This window comes from Kryptolebias marmoratus, linkage group LG4 (assembly GCF_001649575.2).
Source record: "Kryptolebias marmoratus isolate JLee-2015 linkage group LG4, ASM164957v2, whole genome shotgun sequence".
Lineage (NCBI taxonomy): Eukaryota > Metazoa > Chordata > Actinopteri > Cyprinodontiformes > Rivulidae > Kryptolebias > Kryptolebias marmoratus.
The window spans coordinates 1,792,084-1,811,018 of NC_051433.1; the positions used below are offsets into that span (position 1 = coordinate 1,792,084).

At 39.7% G+C, this 18,935-nt stretch overlaps 1 protein-coding gene across 12 annotated transcripts in view; it reads left to right on the top strand.

Moving 5' to 3' along the window:
- Positions 1-18,935, top strand: part of ptprt (protein tyrosine phosphatase receptor type T) — a 302,555-nt gene that overhangs the window by 160,263 nt on the left and 123,357 nt on the right. For all 12 annotated transcript variants that reach the window (XM_017429237.3, XM_017429238.3, XM_017429240.3 and 9 more), the window contains exon 11: positions 5,901-6,010. In XM_017429237.3, the coding sequence (XP_017284726.1) occupies positions 5,901-6,010 (110 nt within the window). The remainder of the gene's footprint in view (positions 1-5,900; positions 6,011-18,935) is intronic.

Consider the following 18,935-nt stretch of genomic DNA (forward strand, 5'->3'; position numbering starts at 1 on the left):
GTAAACTACCAGCATACATTATTACTGCCCTGAGTATACATGCTGTCCAGCAAATTGGAATATTTCAAAACAAGCACATTTAAAAAGGCTCCTGTTTTCTTTCCAGAGGGCTGCATGTTGCACTGATTCAGAACAGAGCACCCCTCCCCCCCCACTCCCCACTCCCCTCAACAACCACTAATAATTCATCGATGCATCACTTTCCTCTCAACAGCACGCCCGCCATAAACTGGAATGTCTTAGCGCCTGAAAAGCAGGACAAAAAGCATCACTCTAATGATGCCGAATCTCTCGTCTCCTTCCCATCATCCTCGGGACTCGCTGTTCTTCTGCTGATCTCATTACTAATATCTTCTGAATTTAGCTTCTGGGGAACATCACATCTTGGCCTGAAGCTCCTACCTTTGCTAGCTGAGCACACACAAACTGAGTGCTGCCGAAAAAATCAAACACGTCTGGGGAGTAGAAACAGCTTTGGGGGGTAAGGGCGGGAGGGGGAAAAAAAGCCTTAATTGTTTTGTTCTTAATCGTTTTTTATTTAACCATCGTTAATCTCCTGGTTGTAATTTAGTGATTAGGGAACAGAAGAGCAATTGTTCACATGGAGGCTAATTGTTGTTTGTACGGTAATGGCTTCATGGAGCCGCAGCTCGCAGAAATACTCACGTGTACAAGGTTTTTCTGTTGCTTTCTAATCTTGCTGATTACACAGAAATTATCTTTAACTCTATGTTTAGGAGCTAAATGAGGGATTCGCAATTAAGAAATGAAATTACTTTTCTCTGGCTCGTGACTCATCTTCCCTGGTTTATAATAATAATATTTGCTTCTCGGGTTTTAATCAAGTCCAAGTAAATTGTTTCACCTTCCAGATTCAAATAACATGCTCATAACTGCATGTGGACATAAAGCAACCAGCCCGTCTGTTTAAAACATCCACCATTGCAGGAAATTAGCTTTTTGTTTTTTGCTGCTGTAAAGCTAAAGATTCCTCGTGTTTTCTGAACATGCTAATTATCCCACAGATTGGAAAGGTTGTGTAAGTTAGTGACTAAATGAGCTCATTCTTTAATCTCCAAGAGTGGGTGGAGGAATATTTTGATCTCACACAAATGCATAAAATGCCCACTACTGAGTGTGTTGGGGGAAAAAGTTTATTTCACAACAAAGAAAACAAATTAAAAGACATCAAGCATAGTTTAAGAAAGGTAGCCATGATATCTCCTTCAGGTTGTTTGTGGAGAACAGCGTTCATGAGGGCGTCTCCAGAGTTTCTCGCCACGTTCGCTCTGGTTCTTGTGTCGTACAGAAGAAAATGAGCTCCGGTTTCCAAAAACTGGACACGGCAAAAACACTCAAAGTTCAGTGAAACTGAAATGTAAAATATGTCTTTATTCCTCAGTTTTCCAGCTATTTTGAGTCACCAACTAACCTCCAACAGTGAGAAACCACCTTAAAGTTTCATGACTTTTACATGTTCTTACATTTAAAGGGTTATTAAAGAGTTAAAGGGTCGCACATCATGACAGAAATATTCATTGTTTGTTTGAAAATAAGAAACGTTACCAAAGAGTGACGTCCTCAGGTTAGACAGGACACGATCAACATGATGTGAAATCATAAATCCAAATTCCAATTAAAGCTGCTCTCACTCACAATCTTCTGCTCTGTTCGTCAGAAAACAACAACAGAGATACTGGGACAGAAACGTGGCCCTTTTAACATTTGGACCACTTTCAAATCACAGAGAGATTTTAGTTAAACACAAACCCTGTTTACACACAACAACGTGTCAAAGCAGTGAACCTGACGTTAAAACATTGGGCTTCAGGGCTTTACTATAATCAAAAGAAGAGAAGAAGAAACAAAGAAATTCATTACGAGCTGCTAATGAGTTCATCTAAGGATGCAGGCTCGGAGAGGAGACAGGAAAGGGACAAAAGGAGGCGCTGGTCTGATTAAAACAAAACAGGCCATTCATTGTGCAGCATGATGGAAGTTAATCAAGTTATGATTAATGTGTTACAGCCACTGTTATCTTCACACTGTTTGTTTCCTTCCATCAGCCTCCGACGTGCACACGAGCGCACGCTTTATAACAAAAACAGAAGGAGATGGACACAGAGATGAGTTCAAACTGATTGAAACTCACTTTAACAGCAGATACTCACACACTTTTTGTTTTATAAAAGCACACACACACACTGAGTGATAAGGTGTCTAATTGCATTTCTTTGTTAGGGTAATTTTTTGCACTCCACGAGCCGGGCCCTCAATCAACACCTTGGAATTACTAAAACAATCTTCTTTCCAACTTCTCTGGCAGTTTATTCAAATGTGTTTGTGCAGAAACATCCCTGTGACTCAGAAAGCTTTGTGAGATCTTCATCTTGTTTAAAGGGTTCTTTATTTTTCCAGCTAAAAACGGCCCAGGATGTTTCCAATTGTTTGAGTATTGTATTTCGACCTTCCTGTCTCCATCATCCACTTTTAATCTTCAGCTATTCTTAAATCAGACCATGGGGAATAGTTTGTTTTTAAAGCTAACAGGGTAGAAGAGTCGACTTCCTGTCATTAACCAATCTGAGTCATGGAGGCAGAGTCCTGTTTAGGTAGAGATACAAAACTTAGATCTGATGCATGAATTATCTTTTATTTACACCAGAGTTAAATCCAAACTGAAGCATTCAGAGACGACTTTCTCTTCTGCTGTATGTTTCACTGAGAAGTTTTTATGTTTTAATTATCATTTTAGACACTTTTTTGACCCTAACTGTTAGAGAAGATATCCAGGAGGTTAAAATCCATCGTGATCCAAACCTTCTCCTCCAACAGAGACTCTAAGTCCAACTGGGATCTTATAACTTTTGAGCATATAGGAGGTCTTTTACAGAAACATGTCAGGTTTTTGTTGCATATTTTACAACTTTGCCCTATCTGTCAGTATTTAGAAATGGCTCCACAGTGACCATCTGTTCACGTCTGTCATGCACAGAAATATAAACCACCAATGCAGAAAAATTCTGATTCAGACACAAAAAATAAATCGATACATAAAAAAGAAATGTGCTTCAACCATGAAAAGACCATCTTGGTAAAATAAATTTAATAATTATTACTCAGTATTATATTTGGGACCTTTGTTCAATCTTTCTGCAACTCTTGGAGACTAGTTGGAGGCTCGGTATTAAGAGAAAATAGGTGAATTTCCAGCCGCAGCCTCAATGAATTCTGGGTGTTTGCAACACGGACGTGTTTCGCACTGACAGTTTTTAAAAATCAGATCTTATTTTTGTTGGTTCGTCTCGTAAAACTGTATTCCAGGCTGCGCACATTATTTTGTTGAGGACCTCCACCCTCAGGATACCGACTTCGGCTCACTTTGTATCTCATCGTATTCAAACTACGATGTATCTGTTGTGTAATTGTTGAGAATATTTACAGAATTCTGAACAAATTGACAACTTTAGGTTTGACCTGTATGATTTTATGTCTCACTGAGCTGAAACTTAAAGTGGAAAGTTTTCAAAAATGTCTCTAATGGTTTCTAAATCTCCTCACGACCTCGCTTTCACTTGCAACTTTTGTCCAAACACTTTTTGTGAAAATAGTTTTTTTATTTACCCTTTTTTTCCTGAAATCAGAGTAATTTGCTTTTTGTCTTCAAACTAAGACCCGAGCGGTTTGTGATTCGTCACCACATCACGAGTAACACCTTCACACACATCTTTCCACGTCTTCCTCCCGGCTCTGCTTGTCTCTTTGTAACATTTTGAACATTTCACACCTGTCAGTGTGTGTGTGTGTGTGTGTGTGTGTGTGTGTGTGGGGGGGGGGGTAATATGTTCATGTTGTGTGTGTTTTTATGTTTGTGTCCTTTCTACTCTACCAGACGAGGTGTCTGACAAGCTTTCTGTGTCGGTGTGTCTTCATAAAGACGTGTGAAAGTTTGCCTGAAAACACGCACACACACACACACACACACACACACACACACACACACTCTCTCACTGTTTGACTGTAAGAAGCTGAATCTGTGAACGCAGCAGTAAACCTTAGTTTGTTTAAAGAAAATGATAAATTCTGTTATTAACCAAGAAGTTTCTCTTGAAGTTGTTTTTGTTTTAATGACCTTTTTATGGTTCTGTTGCACTACAGTTCATGTTAACAAACATTTGTTGTGTTTTTCTGTAAATATGTGGATGATGCAACACTATTTTTCTAAAATAATGGGTTTAAAATGTTCTGTTGGGGGAGTTTTGAACTACATACACCAGATATATGAAATTAAAAGGGCCCATCTCCCAACATGATCCTCTTGAGAACTGATTTGTTTGAAGTAGATTTAATTACAGCAGCCAAATACAAACTGGCAGACAACGTGATCTTAAAGAGAATCAAAATAAAATCTTAATTTCGACTTCATTTATTCCAGCTGCCTCATTAAAGAATCAAGACAATGATATGAACTGGAAATAAGAGCATAAAGATTTTAGGTATTAGTTTTCCACTGATTGGAGAAATTTGTTTGTTTTTATGTCTGAAAGGGTTTGATTTTGGTTCTCAGCAGTAAGTCTGAGAATCTGCCTCCAGTCGACGTCGCTGTCGGGTTTTTGTCTCAGCAGTCGCTCTATTATTTACTGACGACAGGGCAACCTCCAGATTTATCCCTGCGTGACATTATTACAGCCTGTCTGTCTCCCCTCATCTCAGGAGGCTGTTTTAATTTTACAAATTAATCTGATCAGTAATTTGTAGCTCGTCGTTAACTTATCTCAACATATCATGTTGGTCCAAAAGGCTGATTGTGAACTTTTCTTGTTGCTTTCTTAAGTAAATTACAATTAATTTAATGCATATCTTTCCTTAGTAAAGATCTGATGAACACAGGAACTGCAGACATGATTTAAATGGAAGGTGCATCAAATTCATCCAGTTTGTTTTATGTAAACTGAATTAGTCATGTATTCGCTCATAAAACCAACTAAAATATGGTTTTATTTTTATTTCTTCTTGTGAAACAAAAACATGCACAACTCTAATTATGCAAGGAAGTTTGTCGTTAAGGAAATGTTTGAGTAGAGGATTTTAAAATTACCGCAAAAAGGTATAAATGTGGTTTCCAGACAGCTGAGTCTTAAATATGCAGATCAAAAACGATGTTAAAGCATGACAGGAATTTAACAAAACTAAAGAAACCTAAAAATTGGTGCCCTGTTCTTGCAACTTTACTGAAGAAAGTGAGATTTCCGTTAATAAAATTCAAAAATAATGAATAAGTAGCATTCTTTGCATGTCACCCATCACCAGTGATCTGTTAACTCTGTGTCTATGATGGGATGACTCCCAGCTACTAACACACCAAGTTTTATCTTAAACTCCTTTCGTGAGACTCAATTATACCCACGTTTATGCTGTTAAGCTAAATTAGCTGCAGTAGCCATCTTGAACTGGGTTGACTCGAACACTTACTTAGTTGTACGTCCAATGAATACTTTCTGAAAGTTTCATAAACACTTGACCCCTGGTTCATGGGATGTTTTGCAAACAGACACTGGTATTTGCATGATCGCCCACCTTTCACGACAGCCAACGATTATTTAATAAAAAAATAAAGCCAAGACAACCAGGTTCCAGGGAGCTAAAGGGAAGATGGGATGGACTGGATTCTTGTAGATTCAAGACTTGACAAATACTAAAAGTAAAAAATATAATCGAAAACGAGAAGTCCATTTGTTGGACCCATTGAGTTTAACATGTAATGTAAGGACATCATTGGTCCTTTGGTTGACCTTTCCGGTTGTCTCCAGGACAATAACAGCGAGAGGTAAAACCAATGGTTTACCTTTTTAAATGCATCAATAATTGAAGGAATAATTCTGTGTTTTATGTCTCTGCAGTACCGGGCTCAGTTCCCATGGAGTCTCTGCAGAATACTCCGTATGAGGAGAAGATCTTCATGCAGTGGAAAGCTCCCAACGAGACCAACGGGGCCATCACGCTCTACGAGGTCAGTCCAGCGGCGCCTAATTACTGGGTGGTTGTTTGTGGAACATCAAAACGTGAAACAAGGAACCCAAATTGATGAGGGATACCTGAGCAATGGGAGGCTTTTTTAAAAATATCCCTTTTTTACACTGTAGTTGTTGTTAAACGACCTTAAGCCACATATATGAAATTAGATTTATCTATTTTATCTACAATTCTTAACCTACAACTTTAAACTGATTCTTTGTTTTAACAGCTTACTGAACTTGGAGTTAAATCAAGTTAACTTCTTAAATTCAGAATTTAGAAAAATGAAACCAAACTGGTGCACGGTCTGTGAGTTTGTTTGCGTCCCTCGTGGATCGAGGACATCAGGTCAGGATTTGGTGTTTGAAGAAAACTTTGTTGCTGTTCAGTGATCCATCTTGTCTCTGACGGTTCGTATCTTACCGAATGTAAGCCGTGTTCAGGAATAAATGTTCGACCTGAGCAGAAATTCAAGGCTGAGTGTAAATTTTTAAAGCAGGAGAAATATTGAACATTTGAGGCCTTGAAACAATGTTGGTTAATGAGTGGGAGAGAAGGTCATGGATGTGTGTGTGGTTAAAGGTGGTTTATTCAGGTTGGAGTTGAGTTTAGCCTTCTATGTAATGAATTATTGACCCGCTCTCAGTCTCCTGTCTGCCTCTTATATCACTGCATCGAGAATCCAAGACCTGGTAAAGTTACTGCAGACTGTGGCCACGAATGAAAGGGTGACAGAGGAAAGCACCAAACAAATGTGTGCTTTGGGTGTTTTTGAGTTGGAGTGTGGACATATATGTGAATGAAGAGCGTGTTCTGTGTAATAAAATGATCAGTAGTATTAGGTGTTGGACTTCAGATTCCAGAGAAACTGTGGTTTTCCTCTGGGGGGTTGGAGCAGTGAACCAGATCTTCACCCTGGCAGAGTTTCTAAGGGGGTCCTGGGAGTTTGAGGCGGTCCACGTGTTCAGTGGGTTTGGAGAAGCTTTGAACCGTGTTCTTCGAGGCGTTCTATGGGGGTGCCAGGGTCGTCTTTAATGGCTGTATATAAATATATATAAAGCAAGAGCTGTGTTTGCATCCAGCTTGTTCCCGTGTGGGTTGGACTCTGCCCCTGGTCCTGTTTGTGGTGGTCTCAGACAGGATCTACTTTTTCTTTTGATTCTTTTGGTATCTTTAAACCATGACCTCTGCAGCTGAGTTTGAAGGAGCCTGGATCAGAGTCAGCTCCTCTAAATCTGAGGTCATGATTCTCAAAGAGGAAAAACGTGAATCTTCGCCTCAAACAGAGCGGTTCAGTTACCTGGAGGTCTTGTTCACGACTAATAAAACAATGAAACAGGAGATAGATTGATGGATCAATCTGCAGAAATGAGGTTGTTGTGATGATGGAGGAGTTCAGCTGAAATCCAGTTCTCCCCGTTCACTGCTCCGTCTACGCTCCGACGCTCACCTGTAGTCGTGAGATGTGGATTGTGTCCAAAAGCCCGAGCTCCTGGGTACAAGCAGCTGAGAAGGTGGCCGGGCTCAGCCTGAGAGAGAAGATGAGGAGCTCCATCATCCGGGGGGGGCTCAGACTAGATCTGCTGCTCCTCCTCATCAAAAAGACTCAGCTGAGGTGGTTTCATGCCTGCTTCTGGAGGATTTCTGGGTTTGTCCCACTGGGAGAAGACCCTAAGAAAGAATTGACATGGAAAACAAATGTTTACATTTCTAAAGATGGTGTGAAAATAAGCACAAGGTACAAAATACTTCATAATTTTATTATGTAAAAACTCTCAACCGAAGTACAAATATTAAGAATAATTTTTAATTCACTCTTATTTTTGAACAGAAATGTATATTTTTCAGGAAAAGTCCCAACCCTGACTTAATTTAAAGGTCTAATTTGTATTTTATTCACTAATTTTTCTGTAAATCAGGTTAGGATTCTTTTTAAATTTCCTGCAGTTTTTCCATGTATGGAAACTGTTTTATCTGTTTAAGGAATCCATTTTTTCTTTTTTTTAATGAAACACCCTCTGATAAACTGGTCAACAGTAAATCTGGAGCTACTGATACGTTTTAGTTTGGTCATCTCATGAAAGACAACAAAAATGGTAAATAAATAAACCTGGAGCTCGTGCTTTTCTTTTTCTTTTCGTGAATTTTAGCTGCCGCTCATTTTATTACCTCACACATCTTGTGAGCCAACCGCATCTTGCTTGGCAGCCTGCTCGTCTGATCTATAATTGTTTCTATTTTCCCCTGAGCCCTTTCTGCCTCTTAACATTAATCTCCCGTCTCTCCCCTCATTCTTCTCTGTAAAAAACCACTCCGTACTATTTCTGAGACCTCCATTAGACCTCGACCTGCAGCTTGAAAAACACTCAGCAGTCTCCCAACCTCCTGGGACCGTCATCAGTTTTGCCTTGTTTTCTGTCGATTTCATTAATATCAATCTGAGCTGGCTCTGAGGCGGGCGGAGGCGGCACAACTCTGCATCATCTGTTAAACATATCAGAGCCTCGACACAAAGCACCGCTATTAGAGATAATTACTATAATTGCAGCTATTGACAGGATTAAAGGCATCATCTGCAACATCTAAAGGGCCTCTTGTTGTGTGCCATCCTGCTCTGTTGTCTCTTGCTTTTTCCTTTCTTTTCCCTCTGCGTCCCTGGCTTTTCAGGATGGAAAGCAGATGAATTACACCCAGGACGGAGAGGAGACAGGGTGGCTCGGATAGATGTGTGGACGTGGAGAGTGGTGAGGAGAGATAAGGAGAATGAGGAGGACAGATAAAACATGAAGTGAGTGAATGGAGATGTGTCCAAAAGAAGCTCCGTGTGATTAGAGGAATAAATCAGTGTGCAAATATGATCACTCCATCTCCGGGATCTGTTACTGTAATTGCAGCTAATTACAGGATTAAAGGATACATCTGGATGAGATCTGAAGGGCTCTCCCTCCTCCTCCTCCTCCTCTCCAGTCCTCGGTTTATCTCAGAAATAGTCGGATGATGTCTGGGGAAAAGGTGATTGAAGGAGGACCTTTGAGGGTTGGAGAGAAGAGAAACACGGTTATTAATTTACAGAACAAGATACTCGATCAGTAAAACCCTTCCTGTCTTTACAACCAAGATAGAAAGAGCTGCCTTTTTTTTTGTTATCACATTTAAACACAATGCGTTTTGAAAAAGTCATCATCGGTTCTTTAATCTGCTGTTTGAGCCAAACTTTCACTAAATGCACTTTCTTAGATGTAGAGATCGGAAAACAGCAAGTTAGACAAAATAGTTTTACAGGAATGTAAATAGTTTGTTTCTGTTTTAGCTGACAGTTATTCCCAGAAATAATGAAATATTTTTTCATTAACTTTTAATAAAATGGAATCAGAAGCATCATACTGCCTCACACCTTTTTAAAAATAACGTTGAATGTAAAAGTCAAAGCTTCCACCTGACTGTCTGAAGTGAAGCTGCCCTCGGTGACCTCTCAGCTGAAGCTCAGCTGAAGCTCAGGTATCCCGAGTCACTGAGCTGCGAGCACAGAAGCACTCGGGGCTCACACTTGGAGCAGATCCTGACCTTGTCAATCCCTTCTCTGATTGCAACATCAACCAGTGGAGCGTCACCGGCTCCCCCCGTTCACGTTTACCTCCCTGCTGGTCTCTGCAGAGTTATTTCTGAACCCCCACCTACAGAACAGGCGCTGCTGCTTCTGCTGACACTGATTGGAATAAAGCAGCGAAGCGGATCATTAGATCATCGCGCTGCTCATTTGTTTTGACCAGTGAAAGAGGGTTTTTTGTTGTTGTTGCTGCTTGTTTTTAGCCAAACTTGGAAAGCAGTAATGTTTCTGATGTTTAATTTATATAAATTAAGTTTAGATCAAATCAGACTTGGTGATCAGACACCAGAGGCAGTTTTTCAAGCGGATAAGAACTAAACTGACAGCTTGTTGATAATTCTTCATAGACTGATAAAAAGTTAAACTTTCTGACTTTTGACGGCATCCCACTTCCATTAGATACAGAAGCAAATCAGACCAAGACAAGACACATGAATGGCAACAAATTAAAGACGATTCTTCAATAATCCTTCAGCAGCAGACCTGCTTTAGCTTCAGCTTCTGTGTAAATTAGCCTGAGGTTCTTCTAGAACAGAGGTGGCCAATCATGGTCCTCAGGGCCACCATCCTGCATGTTTTATTTGTTTCTCTGCTCCAACACACCTGATTCATGGTTAAATCACCTCTTCATGTTCTGCAGAAGCCTGTTAATCACCCATTGATTTAAATCAGGTGTGTTGGAGCAGAGGAACAAGTAAAACCTGCAGGATGGAGGCCCTGAGGACCAGGATTAACCACCCCCGTTCTAGAATCTCCTCACCCTGTGGGCAAAATCTAAAGGAAACACCTACAGCTTCAAATCTGATAGGTTGATGGAACTGTCTGTCCAGAGTTATGGTCTCATTTGTTTTACTGGTCAGAAGATTCTGAGACAGATGCAGAATATTTTAGTCAAAAAGAATTGCTTGAAAAAAACAAAAATTCTGGTTAATTTCTTCACCAAAACACAGGAACAGATTAAAGCCAAGAGACCCACTGATTATTTTTCTTTCATTTTATATATTAAAAAAAATCCATTAAAATAAAACAATTTCATTATTTTTCTGATTTATTCTTAGGTTCACTTAGAAACATCTCCAAGTACCTCAAGGACCCAAAACAGTCTGCCTCGGGCAGAAATGAGTTTTTATATTCCAGTTATTTGGAGCCAAATCTAATCTGTGGAAACATCTACAAACAGACTGGATATTTGTAGCTTTAATAGCTTAGAGGAAAAGTGATGTGTTATATCTTTATATACATAACTGAACTTTAACCTTATAATTGCATTAAACGCTTCCTGTTGTTGGAGGGTTTGTTGGTCCGTCGTCCATCTCCAAGCAGCAGTAAATTTAAGGTTCTTAAAGGTCTTTCAGCTGCTCCAAATGGGAGCGTTTAGCTGACAAACCCTTAAACAGTTTAATCCACCACACTGAAGCAACAGGCAACTAGTAGTTGTTCCTTCCTGATCTGGTGTGTGAATAACTTTGCTCTCCAATTCCTTCCTCCTCAAGCGGAGTCTTTAATCAATCAGAGGGATCGATCCTGGCAGCCAGGCTGACATTTATTTCTCTGTTCCAGGCTGTTGATTTCTGTAGCAACAGCAGACGTTTAGTGAAGTCACATTCCCGTCTCTTTATCGCTGCTTTCTGAAAAACAGGAATGATTGATTTTCATTAGCAGAGCAGCGTTTGTGAGATGATCTCACTATTGACTCTGAGGTGAACAGCAGAAGCTGTTCAGCTGACCTTTGAAACAGGAAGTTAAAGCTAACGGGGTTAGCAGCAGCTCCGAGCTGTGGGAGCTTTATTGGAAATGAACGTAGGAACATTTATGTTCTCATAATGTAATTAAAGCTTTGCTGCTGTTAAAGGATGAATGTGTAACGTTGGCACAAGATTCAGGCAAAGTTGCACTCCTAAAAAAGCTTCATATCCATATTTATAAAAAACAAAGATTTGCTATCTTCTGTTATTGGCAATATGGTAATATTTAATATCTAATTTTCACCAAATACTTGCTGCTGATACAACTATCCGTCTGCCCACGGTCAAGTCATGGAGGGAAACCCGGTCCTCCCTGTCCACAGAGACACTCTTCAGCTCCTCCTGGGGGATTCCCAGGTCCCTGCAGTGATTCAGGGTCTCCTCCCTGTGGGACAGGCGCTCCTCACTCGAGCTTTAAGACTTTCCAAACCACAGCAAAGATGCTGACCCACCTGGAAAAGGAAGACCTGGACTCTGGCCCGAGGCTGGGCTGTGGTTCCAGGAAGTCTCCTCCACATGGACCAATCACCTGCGAGGAAAGAAGTCAAGGTTGGGTGTAGCCTGGTCTGGGTGGCGAGTTGATTGTTAGCGTCATAAATGGCGTCTGATCCAGCTTATTGATCACACATTCTCCTCTGTGGTGGAGTTTTTTTATTTATTTCTTTGACTTTTATTGTATTAGCCTAAATAAAACTTATTTATTTAATTTTGTTTTAAAGTTTTTGCCTGACTGATAACATTGTGTTCCTAACGAACATCTCTTACAGAGTCGGTCTGAGTCTGCAGTCATGTTTATCAGTCTGATTATAAAAGATGTCTTCTCAGTTTTAAACAGCAACTGTGGAGGAATGTTTTTAAGCATGAATTCCTTTGTTTCGGTTTCAGTTTCCTGCTCCAGTTTGAGAGAGAAAATGCAGTTTATGATTGGTTCTGATTCTCTGAGGCGGGTTTTAGGTGGAGGAAAAACAGTTCATCACAACACAAAGCATAGAACTACAACAGCTAGAATGTGCCCTATAGGCGATCCTGCGATTGTCTGCTTTAGCTGATCGTCAGCACAGTCGAACCCTTCACCGTCTAATATATCATCCTATCACCACCATCTAATTCGGCTGGTACCTCGGCTGATACCTCGGCTGATACAGGGCTTGAAAAGGAGCCACCCAGCGAGCTGCAGGAGGTGCAGAGACAGGAGGACGCAGGTGGACGAGCCTCCAGGGTTAGATGTTAAAATCAGAAACACTAAGATATTAGTGTCCAAACCTTCAGCTTCTCTCGTGCCTCGGCTCCTTTTCTGCTTCTTGTTTTTCACTTTGGTCAATAAGTGACTATATTTAGTGCAGCTTGAAGTCCTTGAGCTTCTGACCGGTTTTCCTGTTTGACCTGCAGGAGCTCAGCTTCCTGTCAGTATTTTACCACGGCTCTGCTTTACTTTTATAAATTCAAACAATTTCTTACAGTTTGCTGTGATTCAAGCAGCTACAAGCTGTTTATATGAGCCACAGAAAGTGTCTTCATGGAATCAACTAACAAATTATCATTTATTATTTATCATTTATAGAAATTACAACCATGAAATCAGTGTAAATTTAAAATATTGTCAAACCTAATTAGTTTAGTAACCAATAAACTTTGTTTGGATTGATATTATATGTTTATTTATGATTTTCCTCTTAGCTGTGTCAGATACATCTAAGTGTAAAACAGGAAACAGCTGGTCCATTTAATTCTTTCTATTTATTTGTTCTTTTCTGCAAAGTTGAAGCTGAATTTATCCAAGAGTGTAAAATGAGAGAAATACTCATCAGTTGTGAGTTTGAAGAGGCCATTCATGTTGCAGTGATGAGATTAAAATAAACATTTTGATTGAGATTTGAACTAAATGACTCAGTCTGCTGCTGTTTTTACAAAATCAATCTCTCCATTTCCTAATGACTTGATTTAGCAGCCTTGAGCACCAAAAGGCATCCGTGCAAACCTTTTCTGCTTCAGGCATTTTATTTTTCTAAAAAAAGTCAACGTAGAGGCATGTTTTGTTTGGTTTTCTGTTCAGATCATTCTCTCCTTTTCTGTTGGAGCTTCCAGGCAGAATCTGACTGCAGGTGAGCAGCGCCTGTCAAACCTTCTCGTCACTAATTTTCTCTCAGAAATAACCACAGATTTGTCACAGTTGCATCTCAAACCCTTCCTGTTTTTTTTTCCTCAAACTCTTCTCAGTTTGGTTTTCTTAATTCTAGCAAACAAAAGCTCCTTATGACACAGAACATCTGAATGTCCAGCTCTAATAACAAAGCTGACAAATAAAAACACTAATAGTAATCTGCCTCTTTTCAGACAGCTGCCAGGCAACTAAATAATGTTGTTTCTAGTTGCAAACACTCCAAACTTCAAATTCCTGCAACTTTAAGAAAATGGGAATAATTCAGCCAGTGTCTCAGATATGGAGCTGAAGTTTGCAGTATACTTTAAACTTCAAATTTTGTATTAACTGTAGGAGCCAACCCTGTTTGTCTGTTAGCAAAATATCTCACTAAACACATAATGTAATTATTTGCTGATTTATTTTTTGGAGGTACTTCAGCTGCTCAATCTTAGCCTGCACAAAGATGGCTCCACCTCAGTAAATTTAACAAATATTTGGATAAATTTGCTGTTTTAGTCTCTGATGGTCACAACTAACGGATCAAACTGCTGCAGGACTTTGGACAGAATGATGTTTGACAAAATGGATACAACTCCATCATTTCTGAACAAAAAGTTGATCCATTTATTTATCTTTTATTGATTTATTTTTGTTTTGACACACTTTGCTCTTTTTGTTTTTATCCTTAAAGATAATTTAAGCAACAATAAGGTTCATGAAGTTTGTGAACTCTGAGACATTGATGTTAATAAATAAATTAGCGGCTGCTGCTGTCAGGTTTGTCATTAAACAAAAAGAAACGATGAACCTGTTTCCTCTCGTGTGTAACAGATAATCCAGAACCCGTCACGGCGGGGTTGTAAAACGCCGTCAGTGTTCAGTTTCATGTGGGAATGAGAGCAGCAGCAGCACGTGTGGCCTGACATCGTCTGCTGTCACTCGTCTGAACTCTGCTGGCAGGAAGTTTCTGTCACACCAACGTTTCCGAGACGCAGATTCAGGCCCATTCCTGTCAAACTGTCACCACCGGCTCGGTTCAGCGCTGCCTCTCTGATCACCTCTTCCTGGCTAAACTTTGATATTTTCGTCTTGGGGGGAGGTGTTGATATTGATGAGAACTTCAGAATCAGGATGTTGGATTCCTCCTCTGATTGAGCCGCCTCATTAATCACGTTAAACGCCTTTATTGTTTATCTGCAGTTTGATATCAGAGAGAAATCCTGCTGGATGGAAACGTTCTTGTCTATATTTGGTCCCTTTCTTTTCCACCTCTCAGTTCTCGATGACAACACAGCCAGGAAATATTAACGGACGATTGTCTGCCTCTGATTTGTAGCTTATCTGGTTGAGAACAAAAGAAAAAATGAGGACAAAGCAAAATACAAACATCCTATTCCCAGTTTTATGTATTCATGCAAAAAGTATGTTTTATCCTCTTTTGTCCCGCCATCACGGGGAGATTTTGTGTGTGCATGCAGCTTTATTTAAATGTGTTTATCTCCCATATTTATGTTTCCCTCCTGATGCTTGGTGCCCCAGAATGTCCTGACGTTGCAGGAGTCAGGCAACCCGAGAAAAGAGGTGAAAGTTAAAACAATCGGTGAGGCAGGAAGTGTCGGGGAACACTACGGGGAGCGAGAGGCCTTTCAGTCAGGTTTTATATATATTCCAGCTAAAAATAGGTCTTTAATTGAAAAGATTTCTGTCACAGATTCACATTCAGTGGTGCTTAAGGCAGGGTTGCTGCTGAGCAAAAAGAAAGGATTTTAAGCTAAACATAGATGAAGGTGGCACAGATAAATGGGTCAACATATTTTAGTTTGTTTGTTGGAAGCTTAAACATCTGACATTGGGTTGTTTTAGAAACTGAGCAGCATATCGTCTTTTTCCAGCCTGAAGTTGGTGTCTAATGAACAAGACGTGTCAGATTGGCTGAAAGTCTTTTTCTCTCCTTGGAGAACTTTTGACAGGCCAGGATTCTCCTCTGCTGGTTGTCCTGCTTCAGCAAACCCTTTCAACGTCAGGATCCTCTTCTTTCTGACCTAATATAGCAGAAGTCTTTATTCTTTACCAAAATAAGCCCGAACAAATTTAAGTCTTTTTTTTTTAATCTGAAATTGATCTGAAATAACTGCTTGTCTTCCATCTAATGTTCTAATTTAGTTTCGGATCATCACTCCAGGAAACGATGCCTGCTGGAGCTGCTTTTTATGGATTGTAAGGAAGTCTGTAAATCTTTAAAACCTGAGCTGAAAGTGCTTTACATAAAATACAATAAAAAATAAAACCAACTGAAAAAGTTGGGACTTTATGTAAAATGTAAATAAAAACAAAACGATGATTTGCAAATCTCGTAAACCCAAAGTTTGCCAGTTCTTCCTGTTAAATCACAGCCATGACTGGTTCACCACTAAACAAACTTCCCTCTGAGATAACATTAGAATTACTTTAAGGAAAAAAGTGGGACTTTTTCTGGGGAAAATTAGGAAACTTCCGGAGGTCTTGAAGGCAACACCAAGTAACTCAATGAGACTTTGCTGCATTTAGACACTAACATTGTTTTATTTTACAGTCCTGAGACAGAAAGCTACAGACATATATTTGTGCCATCTGTTTTATTTGCTAAATGCTTTAAAAAAAAGGTGGTGATAATTTAAAATTCTTCTCAAGCGAGTTGTTGGGAAATAAACCAAAGCAAATAAAAAGCAAGCATGCCCTGTAATTCCTTTTAAATTGAACAAGATGGAGAAGAAAGGAGGGGAAAACCAAGAGGGTGAAGATTAAAGCTTTTTTTTTCTAATAAAGCACAAAGCATGAAAGCTGGAAATCTGAAGTAGCTTTCTGCAGAACACATTTGGAGTTTGTAAATGTAGTTTATTTCCATAAAAGCTGAAGAAGTTGCAGCGCAGCAGAGGATTCATGCGTTCATTCAGGGGGTAAAATATAAAGCTTTGAAGACTCACCTGTATCAAACACATTCAGACATACATGAAACCCTTTATTGAGTCCATCTTTTACTTCACTCTGAGCAGGACTTGTTTTATTTTTTATAGAAACTAATAAAACAAAGTCATGATGAATTAATTTGTCCATAAAATCTGTTTTTGAATGACGCAGCTGTAAAATAAAGATATAACTGATTCATGAACCACAAAGATGAACAAAAGCTGAGAGAAGCTATAGTTTACTTTTAGGACATTATTTGTTGATAACGAAGCTTTCTGTGGCGTTATTTGTGGTCATTGTTGAGAAACAGCCTTGTGACGGACATGTGATCAGTTCACACATGGACACCAGCTCCCCCGTGACCCTGCACTGGAAGGTTGGTAAAGAAAATGGATTTTTTCCAATAACAAAGCTTATTTGTGGAGTAAATTCATGCCAAACCCTTACAGCGCTGACCTCAGGGTCTGATGCTGCAGCCAGATGAAGATGATGTCACTGGTGATCAGTACTCATCTAAAACATGGTTTATTTGCCAGACAGGAACAGAATAGTACAATAAGCCATCTAAAGCTTTGGACAACAAAGCAAAGCTGGTGAATGAAGTTCAGATCAAACAGAAGCTGTGGAAAACCAAATGGGTCAAATTTTGTACATTTAACGCTCTGTTGAGGTGCTCCCAAAGTGTTTTACCAGCAATGCTGAGCGTTAAAACTGTTCATTGTATTGCAAATAATCACTTCGGGATCACAAGTTTTCTCAAGATAGCATTCCAATATCTCGAAAACCAAAAACAACTGATGTCCAGGCTAAATAAAACTAGTTTGGTTATCTTGATTTGTCAACTCCTGACCTCCAGAAACGCATCAAAATAAAGTCTCTGGATTCCTCTGCTGTCCTGCATCTTTTAGTTTTAAACAAAGATGTGACTTTGAGTTGGGAACGACTCGGATACGACCACACCAACACGGAGCTGATTGGCTGCAGAAGCCATCTTGAACTGGGTTGACTCCTAAAGTTAATCAGTTATAGTGATGATATGATGCATATCTATAAGTTTTATTAAAATCTGTCCAGTAGTTCACAAGATCTTCTGCTCACAGACTGAAACCCAGAACACATTCAGTACTTATAAACTTGTTTCTTCTTTATCTAACTACAGTATTCTTGTCGCTTATAAATTTCATCTTTCCGTCCGTCTCACCGTTTTCTCTCCTGTTCCTCGGATCTTTTCTGCCTTATATCCTCAACTTACTTACCTTCCTCCTTTTTCTTTTCTGTCCTGCCCGCTAATTCAATCACACACCCACACCCACATATAAGTACACCTTCCTCTGAGTTATACCCCGCAGACACACACTCTATTACCCAAGATGCACTGTCCCGCTGCGTGCCGGCCTTTTCATTGGCCAATAAAACACCCTGAGCTTTACGGCTCTACCGATTCCAAGTACATCAACTACAGAGAGGGAGAAAAGATGGGGAGGAATTGAAGAGGGCGGGAGAAAATACTTGGAAAGCGAAGATGCCATTAAGAGTAATAAAATGAAGAAAGATAGTCTATCAGTCAGCCTGGAAAAAGAGAGGAGGAGGTAAAGAGCAGAAGGCAGAAAGAAGGAGAGAGTAAAGCCCATAAAAGTATAGATCTATTCATGACTTATAAAATAACGGTCATTGATGTGCAAACCAAAACTGCAGCATAGATGAAATGGACGATATTTTATTGTTCCAGCCCCTAAGTCCCAGCCTGTAGAAATAGCTATTGATCCGACATGTATTATTCAGCCGGCCGGGCGAACTTTGGAGCCACGGAGACATCAGATGTTTGTTGAAGTCAAGGCTCCTGTTCTGTCAAAGTCTTTGCTGCATTTCAGACCACTGGTAGCTGTTGGTTAAAGGTTTATTCTATAAGTTCCTCAATCTGAGAACCGTTTAGTTGTTTCTTTGACAAGGGAGCACATCCAGACTCCATGTATGGAGTTTGACTGAACGGAGCCCAGTCCTGCAGCCCGATATCCCCTCGCAGGGCTGAAGTCATGAAATATGGATACTGAGTTTTCAGTTTGGTATTTTCTTTATTTCTGAGGCCCTGGCTACACAGTAAAAGTTTATTTTTTAATTGTTTCAACCTTATATCCACACAGAAACAATGTTTTAGGAGCTCCTCACCAGTATTTTCAAAGTTGAACACCAGAGTGAGGAAACCTTGAATCGTTGTCCTTGTGTTTTTTGGGGGAACCATTTTAAAACGGTTATACTCCCACCCTTAACCTAACCTAACCTACGATCCTAAGCATAAAAGACACATCAACGACAACAAAACCTTCAATAAACAATAACAGCCTTAAACAGAGCACTGCAAAAACCTTATTACACCAAATAATTTAAAGTTTTTATGACTTTATTAAGATTTTACCTTGATATGCTTTGAACACTTTAAGGAAAACCCTTCGCTTCAGCCGTCCCTCTGGATTCTGGACCC